Here is a 14292-nt window from a genome sequence, read left to right on the forward strand (position 1 = left end):
AATAAGCCAAGAATCGACTATGAGGAACACCACAAAGCTAACCTGGTGTTATCTCGCAAATGCCGAAAAATGCCAATAGAGATCGACACGGTGCGTGAATTCTCACCAACCCCTAGAAAATGCCATCGAGTCAGGCCTGGGCAGAACCCCGGGGGGCTTGCTCACAGGAAGTGAGGCAGTCTCTGACTCAAGAACAGCAGGCACGGCAGGGGGAGGTGTCTGCACTGAAAACGGGGTGGGCGAGTCTGCTTCCTGAACAGTGACCCCTCATCTCTCCTTCCTCTGTTCAACTCCCAAGCCGGAGATCAGATTTCCTTCTGGAAAAATTGACTACCTCAAGAGAAAGGACCCTCTGCAACTGGCACTTAGAGGCCCCGAACTGGAAAACAGCCAGCACTTTATACAAACAGAGAAGCTCCCCCCCCCCTCCCCGGGAAGCTCTATCTCTGCACAAAGAGCTGATCAGATTTGAGTACCTCATTTTTCAAATGACTTATTTTTTGGGGGGGGGGGGAGGGGCAGAGCGAGGGGGTAATGGGGATCCGAAGTGGGGTCTGAGGGGTCAGCACAGAGCCCGATGTGGGGCTTGAACTCAAGAACTGTGAGATCATGACCTGAGCTAAAGTCAGACACTCAACCGACTGAGCCACCCAGGCGCCCCCAGATTTGAGTACCTTAATTAAATATGATGGATAGCCAAGGATCATTGGGCATTTGAGTAAAGCTTCTAATATGAAAGACAGAAATAATAAGAGAAAAAGGCAATTCAAAAGAAACAGCAAAATCAAGTGATGGGAGAAAACATTTACAAAATCACATAAAAGAGAAGAAAAAATGATATGCTCAGAGAGGTAAGACTATGCATTCATGAAAACAAGTAGAGGACGTTATAACTAGAGAATAAGAAATAGCTCTTGAGGGGTGCCTAGGTGGCTCAGTTGATTAAGCGTCCGATTTCGGCTCAGGTCATGATCTCGCGTTTGTGAGTTCGAGCCCCACGTCGAACTCTGTGCTGACAGCTCGGAGCCTGGAGCCTGTTTCAGATTCTGTGTCTCCCTCTCCCTCTGCCCCTCCCCTGCTCATGCTCTGTCTCTCTCTGACTCAAAAATAAAACATTAAAAAAAAATTTTTTTTAAAAGAAATAGCTCTGGAAAATAAAAAGCTGAAATTTAATATTCAATAAAAGTTGAAGATAATATTGCAGAAATTTGCTAGAAAGCAGAACAAAAACTGCAAAACAAAACATAAGAAAACTAAAGGACTGATCTAGGAGTTGGTCCAATTCCTGGTAGGAATTTCCAAAAAGAGAGAACCGAAAATGGAAGGAAGAACATCTCTAAAGAATAATGGAAGAAAATATCCTAAAACTGAGGGACACAGTTTTCAAATGGAAAGAGCCCATGGAGCATCCAGCACAATGAATAAAAAAGACTCACAATTTTATAAAATTTCAGAACACAAGGGATAAAAAAGATTCTGACAGGTGGAATAAAACCGCTACCAAAGAAGCAGGAATCAGAACACAGCAACTTAGCACTGGAAGCTAGAAAAATCGACAATGCCTCAAAATACTGAAGGAAAACAATTTATAACCTGGAATCCTACCCAACTGCATTATCGAGCACGTCAGAGGGAGGAGAGTAAAAACAACTTTAGACATGCTAGAAACAAATGTGTTATCTTACAGTTTCGGAGGCCAGGAGGGCTAAAATCAAGTATCAGCAGGGCTGCGTTACTCTGGGGGCTGTGGGGGGAACCCACCTCCTTGTTCTTCCCGGCTTACGGAAGCTGCCTGCACTCCTTGGCTTGAGACTCCGTCCTCTATCTTCAAGGCCCAAGGTATAGCATCTTCAAATCTCTCCCTGACTCTGACCCTCCTGCCTCTCTCTCTTACAAGGACCCCTGTGATGACACTGGGCCCGCATGGATGATCCAGGAGAATCTCCCCATTTCAGATCCTTGATCAGAGCTGTGGGGTCCTTGTGAAAGGTGAGGCAATACCTTCCACAGGTCCTAGGAATTAGAATCTGGACATCTCTGGGGTCATTATTCTGCTTATCAAACAAAGCCTCAAAATTTTTATCTCCTGTGCATCTTTTCTCAAGAAGTTATGGATGATATGTTCCACTGTAACATGAGAATAAACTAAAAAGGTGAAGACCTGAGGTCTAAATAAGAAATGAGTAAATGAAATTCCTTGGGAGAGGAGGCCCAGGATGACTGCTCTGCAGCAGCCTAAGGCACAACAAAGCCAGAAGATTCTAACAGGTATGTCTCCAAAAAGACAATGAAACCAACAGAATATGTGGCATGTTTGAAGGTGTTCCAATTAGAGAGTTCTGAGAAGGAATATAAATATGTACTTAGAAAACTATGCAAACAAAAAATGACGCAAATATTGGCTCCGTGAAAAACAAAAAAGTATAAAAGGAAGCATATATACGTGGTACAACAGTGAAAAACAAACAGGTACATGTGGCACTGAAATATACCTAACTACAGTGAGATACACACTGGGGAGAGGCCGGTGTATATATATGTATGTGTACAGAGTGTGTGCTGGGAAGAAAGGCTGGGAGAAAAAGAAATGTATGTTCTCATTTTTCATAGTGTGGAGTCAGTAGATAGTATCTAAAATTGAAGTACTGAAGTAGCAATGTGATAAAGTTGTTTAGAAACATGAAGATAAATATCAGAAGAAATAGTGAAAAGAATAGAAAGCGTTTGCTATTATTCTTTGGTTTTTTTTTCCTTACTCCCTTCTCTTTCCTTTCCTTTCCAGACTCCCATCAGATTGTTTGATATTGTCCATTTTCACTCGTCTGCCTGTCTCTTCATGCTTCATTTTGGATAATTTCTATTGCTGTGTCTTCAAGCTTACTGATCTTTTCTTCTATAGTGTCTAATCTGTGGTCTACACCATCCAATGTTTTGTTTTGTTTTGTTTTGTTTTGTTTTGTTTTGTTTTGTTTTGTTTCCACTTTGGTCTTTTTTATATTTCCTCATTATGTCAAAAAGGTTTCCTTTACATCATTCAGGTTATTTAGAAGATTCATCATACTTGTTTAAAAGTCCTGGTTCTATGAATTCCATTGTCTGTCATTTCTGGGTTTGTTTCTGTTGATTGGCTTTTCTCTTATTTATGTTTTTATTTTCTTGCTTCTCTGTATGTGTGGTAATTTTTGACTGGTGCTGGACTTGGTAAACTTTGCATTGTTGGGTGCTGAATTTTGTTGTATTCTTACAAAGGGTGTTGGGTTTTGTTATGGCATGCAGCTAAAATACTTTCTTAGTTTGATTCTTTAAAGGCCTCCTTTTACGCTTTGTTATGGCAGATCCACAGCATCCTTATTCTGGTGCTACTTTAACCCCACTACTAACGCATGACCATTCTGAGGACCACGACCGATATTCTGTATATTATGAGGTCTCTGCACTCTGGCTTTTAGGAACACAAACAATTCCTAGCCCTGTAGGATATCATATAACCTATTGCTTTTCAAGTGGTTCTTTCTCTGGTTGTAGGGTCTTTTCTCCCATGCACGCAAAAAACTATACTCAGAAAAGGCTCAAGGGAGCCCCACCACTCCAGATGTCTGAAACTCTCTTCTTCTCTGTGTAGTTTCTTCTTCTCTGGTACTTTGCTGCAGCAAGCCTAGCTATGTTGGCCTCTCCAAACACTGACTTCTGCCTCCTCAATTCGGTGAGACAACTGAGCTCCATTTCTGTTTCTTCTCCTGGCACTGCAGTGTGGAAACTGCTTCAAGGCAGTAAACTCAGATGATCACAGGACTCCTCGTTTCCTTTCTCTTAGGGAAAACAGTACCATTCAACCTGTTTGCCAATGTCCCCAAACCATTTGTTTCCTAGTCTGCTTTCAGCGGGTGAGCAACTCCCACAGCACTTCAAAGGCAGAAAAAAAGTTTCCAAGGCTTTTTAGATCTTAGGCCCAACTCTCAAGCCTTTATTCACAACCCTATTCTCATTCACAATCCAAATTAGTGTATGTGAGGTATACTGTGTTATCCCAAGAGAGACAGACAGACTAGGAATAAGTCATGAGCCCTGATGCTGTTATGACAGAGAATGTACGGTCTAGAAACTTGAGCTCTAGCCCTAATTCTGTCGTTAGCTGGGTATGAGCTTTTAGTAATTTAATACCACAATGCCTCAGTTTCCTCACTATGTATTAACACCTTTACTTCCTTTTGAATCCAACCGACCTCTAAAACACCTCAGGGAAAAGCTGTAACTAACCAAATTCCTTAGGATGCTTTCGACCCCAGAAGAACAAAATTGCTCTACAACAGAATTGTATATACTAAGTTGTGGAATTTTTGCCACGCCACAATTACAGTTACCATAGCATAGCCAAAACACAGTATTAACCGTGATGCTAGATTCTGTGCTAAGTTCTAAATAAAAGTTCTTTCTCTTCTGTACTTTAAAAAAAAAAAAAAAAAGTATGTTTTTTTTTTTTTTATTTAGAGGGAGAGAGAGCGCACAGGAGCAGGGGAGAGGCAGAGAGGGAGACCGAGAATCCCAAGCAGGCTCTGTGTTATCAGCATAGAGCCTGACGCAGGGCTCGAGCTCACAAACTGTGAGGCCATGACCTGAGCCGAAATCAAGAGTCAGCCGCTTCAACGACTGAGCCCCCAGGCGCCCCTTCTGTACTCTCTATAAGAAGTAGAAATTGATGCCTTTCCTTGTTCATCCAGCCTACCAGTTATCCAGATAAATGTTGACTTTCAATTTCTTCTGAAGAATTCATACAAAATAATTTTATTTTCAATACCAAGAATATCAACTCTTCCCTGCGAATTTCTGGTCCTATAGAGGACCTCAAAACAGAATCTAGGTCTTTGGATTTATTTCCTTAAGCAATGAAGGAATTACACCTGCCAAAGCCGTTTCCTAATTTCATTCGGGCCAGAGGAGCCACGTTATTGGCGAACAATCTGTTAGTGGTGCTTGCGATCCTCCCCAGCCAGCGTATTTCCCCTCGTCCTCTCTTGCTCTGTTTTCTTACTCCGCTTCTGTCTCACAGCTCAGTGTCCTCTCCTGCACCAGGCAAGTGGCAGAGAGCACAGGGTGGCGGGCAAAAGGGCAATCAGCCGTTACCTGGTGAGATCCAGAAGGCAGGCTCTTTACTAGACCCTCTGTGTCGCAGGGGGACTTCCGGGGAGCCTGCTTAACCGGTGAGACACTCTCTGATGTACTGCAGCTGATGAGTTGGCAATGTGGAGAACAGATGTAAAAAAAAAAATAATAATAATAATTAAAATAAAGGGGGAAAAATATAGAAATGCAAGTGATGACAAGATGAAGCCGCAGATAGAACAAAACACGACAGAACGATGAGTGTCAAAATGATCACAGATCTTGAGACTTTTTTTTTTAATCCCTGACACTATCTCTTGTAAATCAGTGAACCTCCTCTGGGCTAAATACAGAAACCAGTATGGTGCCACCTCTTTGCCTCACTGTGCAATAATCCTGTCTCCTGAAGGGCCTCTGGCTATAATGCCCATTTATCCTCTGGCTGCTTCGTGTGTTTCTCCTGCCGTCACTCCTCTGGGATAAAGGTTTATGGGAGTAAGCTAAGCCTTCGTAACAGCAATGCAAGGCGAGCCCCTGCTGAATGTATTTCCCGAATTACAGATCCACATCGAGGCTGCAGTCTTGGCTCATCTCATTCCTTTCATTCCCTAGTTCCCCATCTTCGGTGTCCCCCCCCAGAACTACAACCAAACCGAAGAAAACCCAGGAAGTCGTGAGTGATAAGAAACTGTGGAATGCCACATCACACAGGCTGGACTTTTTCAAGGGCCCGGGGGGGGGGGGGGGGGGGGGGAGGGTCTTTAACAACAAGGATTATCTCGTAAATAAAGAAGGGAAGGCAAATGCCGGGAGGGAACTCTTTAGGGATTCTCTATTGGTACTTGTCAGAGCTTTAATCCTTTCGGATGTATTTTTAAAGAAAATCTTAGGAGTTTGGCAAGGTTCACGTTCAAGTGTTGTTACGAAGACCGAAGCCAGCTGTGTGTTTAAGCTGCATCTTCTCTGAAACGGGAAGCTTTGCATCCCAAATGAAAATAGTCTGAGTATCTAACACAGAGAGGGTCTCAATCACAACACAATTCATGCATAAAAGAACACTAAAACACACACACACATACACACACGCGCGCACACACACACACACACACACACACAAAGCCATTCTACATGAAGAACATATATATTCGGATAATCGTACAAGCCCTAGGAAACCTGACAACCCAGTTTCACTGGGCTGGTATGCTCGACAAGTTGCCAGTGCAAACGCAGGACGTATTTGCGGACAAACCATAATAACTGTTGGGTTAGCTCGGAGCAAGCTAGTTAGTCGTCAACAAGGGAGATGGGCTGAATACGTACACACGAATGTTAACAGCAACGGGCGATGTGATTAGTTACCATGTGTCTAGTGTAGGTGGAAGGAGACCCCAGCCCTGTTACAGTCCCAGTGTGTCGTCTATGTCAGCTTTTCTTAAGAAGTGGAAGATAAGCAGGATCTGATCCCGGCACCAAGGTAGAAAAAGGGAGGGGGGGAAAAAAACCGAAGTAAGAAGAAAAGCAGCATTCACGACGCCATGCAGGATTCGAAGGCACGCTCTTCTGCCCCTTTATTAACCCCAAAGCGAAGAACTACAGAGGCTGGTATGTCCCCATCCTGGATTAGTCTCCCGTTGAAAACCAACACTCTGGTTATATTTCCTCGTAAAGCACTCACCATGCAAGGGGGGAGATACAGTCGGCAGAACACAAGCATTCCGAGCAAACAGTATCTGAATTTGAACACTCGAGCTTGTTTAAAACACGGCACTCCTAAACCCCGGCACAGAGGGGCCCGGGTTGCCACCGTCCACGAGCAAGGGGGCCCGGGGCATGCAACCCTCTCAGATCACCGTGCCTTCGGGCTGGGTAAGCCTCGCCCGCGCACGTGGGACCCGGCTCGTGCTACAACTGGAACCCAGCCTCCGCTCAGTCTTACCCCACGAGTTCTACATAGCTTACATGGGTCAGCTGTCCAGCTGGAGTCGGGGAGAGAGAAGGTCCTCAGTTAGGCACACACCCTCTGCTCCAAGGGAACAGCCATAAACAAAAAGAAAATCTATTCCCCTCTATGTTTGGGTGCCCAACTTTTACTGTATCCCAGTTTGGATGGGTCCAGCCATGCGCTCCAGAATGATCAAAGCAATACAGCTGCTTACAAAAGTACAGAAAGAAAAAGCCCCCATCATCACGTCCCTCGGCTGAAGCCCTTTACCGGCTTCACTGCACCAAACCGAAGAAAGGGACACTGATCCCTCTGAAGCAGGGATTAGTGTCACAGCCCACGTCTGACAGCAGGCCACCGATTTCTGCGTGCCCACGTCGGCACGCCTCTGATTCTGGTGTAAATGCAAACAGCAACTAATTCTTCACAATCCTTTTTCCATAAAAAATACAGGCAGTTTTTGATTCCTTCCCCCACCCCACCCCCGCCCTTCCCCCGCAAAGCAGTGCTCCTTACCCAGTGTAGTCCCGTTTAGAGTTTCTCCTTCTATAGAGGACAGCCAGGATCATGCTGATGAGCAGAGTGAGCCCTAGGACCACGGCAGTAACTATACCCACCACCACCCAAACTGGAAACACGGGCAAGATCTCTAGAGAGAAAGAACAAAATCGTTTTAAGGTGCTTTGCTACCAAGAGAAGACGTGGGATTTTATGAAATTAGTAAGCGAGCGCTTTAGAGGTGACCACGTCCTCTTTTATCATCCGCGTTATGAACTTCTGGTGTCTAACTGAGGATGTACACATCCTAAAGAATGAGCTTCAGGGCCAAGCGTTTCTGCACACACAATCCCTCCCTTTCAATGCTCTGAAGTCAAAGAAAATCCAGGGTGTGAATTCACCTCAGTGTGCTCTCCAACAAAGCAGACTTTGTCTCAAAAGGAGACACCAGAACCTGCATTTCCTGCTTATTTTCAAAAAAAAAGAAGAAAAAAAAAAAAAAAAAAAAGGAGGGTTGGGGGGAGAAAAACTGTACTGTTTTTGCAAACGTTAAAACTTTCTCCTGGAGAATGGAGCAGTATTCATCTTCTCTCCCGGTGCCCACCCCACCCAAGCATAGCGGATTTGGTCTTAACTTCTGATAAACACTGAAAACTGGACACTCCTGAAACCGGACCAGCAGGCTCCAGGTATACGAATGAGGAGGCCGGTTGCTACAGCTGTGTGAGTGTGGCTCCCCGCACCCTGGCACGTGAGGAGGGACCACAGGTGCACAGAAACAGGGACATAACCAGCACAAAAACGCCCCTTCCAAATACACCCGGAGATGGAACTCTTGTTCTCCAACTAAACCGGAGATAAAGGGGACTGCACCATCACCGCCGAAATACTCAGGAAGTACCTTTCTCTACAACATAGAGCCTAATGTGCCCTGGCTGGACAACAATGTCAGGAGGGTTCTTGACATCACAAATATAGGTGCCGTTGTGTATAAACTGCATATTTTCTATGTTGATTGACGCATCTTTCTTGTCGAGGTCTCCAGCCCAGCTGATTCTGTCCTTAAACGGTGGGTAATTCCCAGGATACACCTGCCCTTGCGAGTAGTGGAAAAACTGCAATTAGAAAAAAAACGAACACATGAGATTTTCTAAAGGCAGACGCTCTAAACTCTGTAATAGGCATGCTGTGTGTGGAAGGTTCTTTTTTTAAAAAAGACTTCATACAGAAAGAAATACAACTTCGTATCACAAATAAGCTATGGAATCTAAGCCAGACCGTTTAGAAATCACAGGGTTCAATCCTATTTCAGTGGAAGAAATAAACTCATGTGTCATCTTAAATCTTCGCAATATACCCCTGATGTAGTGATTACTGCCCACTTTTTCATATAGAAGGAAAAGGAGACTCAAAGAAGCCATTTGCCCAAGGTTACAGTGATAACAGGTGATGAATCCAAAGTCAAAGTCAGGACCATCTGACCCTTCACAGCCAGTCATTGTCATCGTGACAGAGCCTGTGAATCCAAAAGTTTCAGTCTGGATTCATGAAGTTTACTATTTAGTTATACAAAGACATGAAGAAAACAAAGCCTAAATATGACAGATCAGTTAGTCTGATGGGTTTCTCCCTCTTATGTATCAGTTTCCTCTGGAAATGGCATGGGTGTGTGAGTGGAAGCTCAGACACCCCCAACGTTCTCGCTTCTCTTTGAAGAGTCAGACTCTAGCTCACTCTTTCCTCACACCTGCTTTTAGTTAAGGAACTCCTTTCTCAGAGAAAACGCTGACAAGGGCTGGTCAAGCCCAGCACCTTGGAAACTAGATTAAGGCCTGGCAAGTGGGGATCTATCCTGATACCTGGCTTCAATCCAAGCATCTCAGCAGGAGGCCTGATGCCTTTCTTCTTATTCACAGGTCCGGTGATAGTGGGGCCAGGCAAACAAATCAGTAGGAGTCAACCACGAGCTCCACAATAACTCAAACGGAACGTTTTCAGAACTCTCTGAACACAGCAAAGCCTCCCTATGATCGCATCCATTCCTAAGATTTAAGGACCATTGATATTTTGGTAACTCCCCAGCCCCTCTCTCCATCCGTGATGTTCCCCTGAGCCCTAGAATCTCCTCACCCAAATGCCTACTAACTTTACAACCCAGCTGCCTACCTCCAAATTTATCACCTTGTTCTGTAACCTCCACCTTCCACCTGTGTGTCCCACCTCAACTGGTGGAATATTCCAGTCTCCCGAACTATAATCCTGGAGTAATCCTTGATTCCTCTACCTTCCTTCTCATCCAGTTAATCTCCACCCAGTGAATCCTGTCAATTCTACCTCATTCATCTCTCTCTTCTCTCTACTGAAGTCCCACTGATAATATCTCATTTCATGCTCTCATCATCTTGGACTGTGGCCTCTTTACTGGCCTTGATCTCCTCTAACCCACCCTCCACAATGCCTAAATGATCACTAGAAAATATTAATAGTAATAATTACATTATTATCATCTATCAAGCATATACACCTATGCTTAATATAATCTAAATGCTCGTTAAGAACTATGAAGGCTCTCGGGAACTAAGATCTGGGTGGCTCAGTTGGCTGAGCATCTGACTTTGGCTCGGGTCATGATCTCATGGTTCAACGGTTTGAGCCTCGCATCGGGCTCTGTGCTGACAGCTCAGAGCCTGGAGCCTGCTTTGGATTCTGTGTCTCCCTCTCTTTCTGCCCTTCTCCACTTGCACTCTGTCTCTCTGAAAAAGAAATAAATGTTTAAAAAAAAAAACAAACAACTATGAAGGCTCTCAGATTTTACCCTCCTTGGAAGTCTGTTAGAGTTTTTACTAGCTTGGAGATGATCTCATAAGAGAACAGAAGCAGGGCTGAAGTGTGAAGCTGGAAGTGACCTGTAAGCCATTCTAGACAAAGCGCTGAGCGTTGTTAGCAGTGGGAAACTGGGCTTTCCAACGAGAGGAGGGACAAGGTACAAGAACTGTTGTAGGGCTATGAACCTCGTGGAATGTAAGGTTGGATTGAAAGATGAACAGAAGTGGAGGAACAACCAAGGGGGCTACTGCACTAGTCCTAGCACGGTTTTTATCATGTGATAGAGAGCAGAGAAGCAGGAAAGCTGATGAGCGCTAAATGTCAGAAATCAAAACAGAAGACCCAGCAAACATTCGTATTTCCTGGGATGGAAAAGAAGTGGGAGCAGATAGGGAAGGGCAGGACCAAAATAAACCCCCATAAGACTCAAGAGTTTAAAATTTGGGTCATTAGACAAACACAGCTACCTGAAAAGAACCAGCAAAGAAGGTAAACAGAGGGGAGAAAAGACGAGTTCCAGCTTAGACATGGGGACTCTGATTCCACGGCCCAGAAAAGGCATCTGTGGTATGCCGGGCTTCAATTTGCCTGAAAATCTGTGAAAATCAAAAGCATCCTGCTCATCTTCTTATACATGTTCTGACACCTGTGAGTTAAAAGATCTTCCATCAATAGCTAAGCATTCTGGAACTACCTGTAACCAGGCTGGTGTGGAAGTACCAATGGGTTAGCTAAATACACTCATCAAAAATATAGCATGTTCTTTAGAGTAAGTCTTGAGGTATGTTCACCTGCCTTGACCCCCTCGGCAAGAATGTTTGTAGAAAGAAACATTATTGAAAGAAAGTTATTACCATTGGACATCTTCCAGGGGATGTTTAATTTGCTGTAGACTCAACAATGCCCCCCATGTCTACTCTGACCAAAGACTTCAGCTGGGAAACCCTCGCAGGTTTAAACAATTCTTCAGACTTTCTTGAGTAAACCTACGTGTGCTTGCTTTTGCCTCCACAGGAAGCATGTTGTGCACTGAGGCCACATTTGTGTGAAGCAGCAGTAAGTTTTCCCGGGTGTGTGTGTGTGTGTGTGTGTGTGATGCCTGCTCTCACTCACTCCTGTGCTACCACACACAGAATCACACCCAGCCGGACCCGGTGAGCACTCCCGGACTTGACCTCAGCCTTCCTTCCTTCTTGGTACAACACCCAGGGCTTCCTCCTTTTTTATATAAATCCTGGGGGACACAGGTCCACCCAAGAATTTGGAAATCGGGTACATAGTCCAACCCAGTGCAACCGAGATTTTCTTTTGGAGACTTATTTCAACAGAAGATACATAGCTTTGATAACGTCACATATGAAACGGAAGCCACTGAGGCTAAACATAAAGACGGTTTTATTTCAGGGGCTACAGTCATCTCAATGCACACCCCCAAGTTTTCCCAGAGAAGACCCTCAGGAACTCAGGACCTAGAGACAATGGACAGGTAGTCCCTCCGTTCTTTAAGGAAAGGCATCAAGGGTAAATTCTTAACACAAGGCTTTCTGCAGAAAAAAAAAAAAAAAGACACTTCAAAATGTCATAGCAGCAGCTATGAGGCAGATAATTCCCACTAGAGTTTCTAAGCTGTGCCTTCTCAACAGGGGTGACATCTCCCCTGGGGGGGGGGGGCAAATACTGGCTCTAAGGGCAAGGGAGAAAGAGAAAAATATTTCGCTCTTTTTACACATAAAGCACTGATATGCAATATATCTGTAGTATTAAAATTGCATGGGGCACCTGGGTGGCTCAGTCGGTTGAGGGTCCAACTCTTGATTTTGGCTCAGGTCATGATCTCATGGTCATGGAATGAAGCCCTGAGTCGGGCTCCGTGTTGAGCATGGAGCCCCCCCTCCGCCCTCCCCGTGCCTCTGCCTGTGCCCTGCTCTCTCTCTAAAAAAAAAAAAAAAAAGCCAAAAAACCTATAAATAAATAAATGGATGAATGAATGAATGAAGTTTCATAGATGGGGGGCAGAAATTGGGAAAAGTGTGTTTTTAAAAAGACTCCTTAGGAAGGTGATCATGAATAAAAAGACTGAGAAACAGTGTTTCAAGCAATCCCTAAAGCCTAGAGTTGGTTATCAACAAACGTTTCCATCTGAGAGAGAAAGAACATGTAAGGGAAAAAAACAGAGTAACCAGAGCACAAGAAAACGGGGTGTGAATGATTCCAGCTCGGACGGTGTGACGACTCTCGGAGCAGGTCCCCAGGCCCTCCCCAGCCTGTTAAGTGGGGAGAAGTCTCCTTCCTCGTGAAGGTGAGGGGGTGATGTGAGGAGCGTAATTACATCTGGGTGAGGACCAACAAGGTGACTCATCATCATGCAAGAGAAGAATTGATCTGGAAGAGAAATGACAGACTCTGTCCCAGCTGTGCACGGACAACCGGGACTGTGAAACACTGCGAAAGCACATGCTGATACTTAAAGGACCGTCAACACGCAGACGGAACAGAAACACGGTGAGTTATGCCCGCTAGCCACCTCAGGAACTAGACTTGGCAGGAGCAGACTTGAACAATGTCCCCCTGGGCACTCACAGCAGCCCCAGAAGGTGTGAGCATCCCCCCTCTTTGGGACAAGAACCAGGATGGTCGGTGTTGAAGAGCCCCACGGCTCAGCCAGCACTCGGCTAGTTACTAACTGGACCTCGCTTTCGTTCTGCCACTCACCTTAGTCTGAAGTTACCTACAAACCATTCCTTTTTTTTTTTTTTTTTTTAGAGAGAGACAGAGGGAGGAGGGAGAGAGAGAGAGCACGTGTGCACCATGCGGGGCTCGATCTCACAACTGAGAGATCATGACCGCAGATGAAATTAAGAGTGGGACGCTTAACCGACTGAGCCCCACCAATGTGCCATCCTTACTCCCACTGAGGACTGAGGGCAGCCTGGGTTGCACACGGTTCTGAAGACCCCACATCCCCACCGCACAGTGAGCTCCAGGGACGACTGCTGAGTCAGGCGGCTCTACGATAAATGCAAACAACCTCGTAATTAAGTCACAAAGGTGTGTGTGTGTGTGTGTGTGTGTGTGTGTGTGTGTGTGTGTGTAACAGGAAGACCTCAAAGAAATTCAATAAAAAATGGGGCAAATGAAAGCTGAAATGCGGATCAGAGTCATAAACCATGATCGGAGTCAGCAAGGCCGGCCAGCGGGGGCTCCGTGGAAGAGAAATTCCATAAGGGGATTTGATGGAGAAGAACTGGGGGGGGGCGACAAGGGGGAGAGTGCTGTGCGAAGCCAAGGAAAGAGCTGCATTTAAGAGATGCTGAACTTATTTTTTCCTGGAGAGTTTAGAGCAAGAGAAGGGCCTTGAAATCTCCAAGTCAACGCAGTCACTTCTTTGGGAAGGGAACCATCAGAAGAATGGGTATTTATGACATCACAGCCATAAAGAACCCGGGAGGCAGGCCCAGCAGGTGCGATCAAGCATTCCTACCGACACAGTGGTGTCGGTCCCCTCTGGCTGGAAGCTCCAGGAGACTGAGGTCAACGTGCCGGTGGTATTAGTAGACTTGAACTTGCAAGTCAGCTTCCCTTGTGTCCCATTTGCCACGAAGATTTCTTTTGGGGTATATACCTCCAAGGCCGATGTGCCCGTGGTCACTGGAGAGAGAGGAGCAAGGAAAGCTTGAGTAGCATTTAGTACAAATATCATGCTGCATATGACAAAGATATGAGAAAGTTACTTGATATACACAGTTATAGAGATTATCTGTCTGTCAATCAATCATCTCTCTCTCTCTGCTGCCATTGTGTAATATACATTTCTGGCAGAATATTCCACAGCCAGGTGCTTCCCAGAAGCGGGATAAACTGCTGACGGTCTGGGATTTTGTTTTTGGTTTTCAGTAAGAAGATACTTTCATGAGTTCAGCTATTAC

The 14292-nt window shown here is 45.1% G+C and overlaps 1 protein-coding gene across 1 annotated transcript in view; it reads right to left on the reverse strand.

Moving 5' to 3' along the window:
• Window positions 1-14292, reverse strand: part of MPZL1 (myelin protein zero like 1) — a 66879-nt gene that overhangs the window by 9056 nt on the left and 43531 nt on the right. Inside the window, exons 2-5 of the mRNA XM_045453048.1 lie at window positions 13848-14014; window positions 8442-8655; window positions 7559-7691; window positions 5122-5224 (exon numbers count right to left, since the gene is read on the reverse strand). Of these exons, the coding sequence (XP_045309004.1) occupies window positions 5122-5224; window positions 7559-7691; window positions 8442-8655; window positions 13848-14014 (617 nt within the window). The remainder of the gene's footprint in view (window positions 1-5121; window positions 5225-7558; window positions 7692-8441; window positions 8656-13847; window positions 14015-14292) is intronic.

This window comes from Leopardus geoffroyi, chromosome C3, assembly GCF_018350155.1.
Source record: "Leopardus geoffroyi isolate Oge1 chromosome C3, O.geoffroyi_Oge1_pat1.0, whole genome shotgun sequence".
Lineage (NCBI taxonomy): Eukaryota > Metazoa > Chordata > Mammalia > Carnivora > Felidae > Leopardus > Leopardus geoffroyi.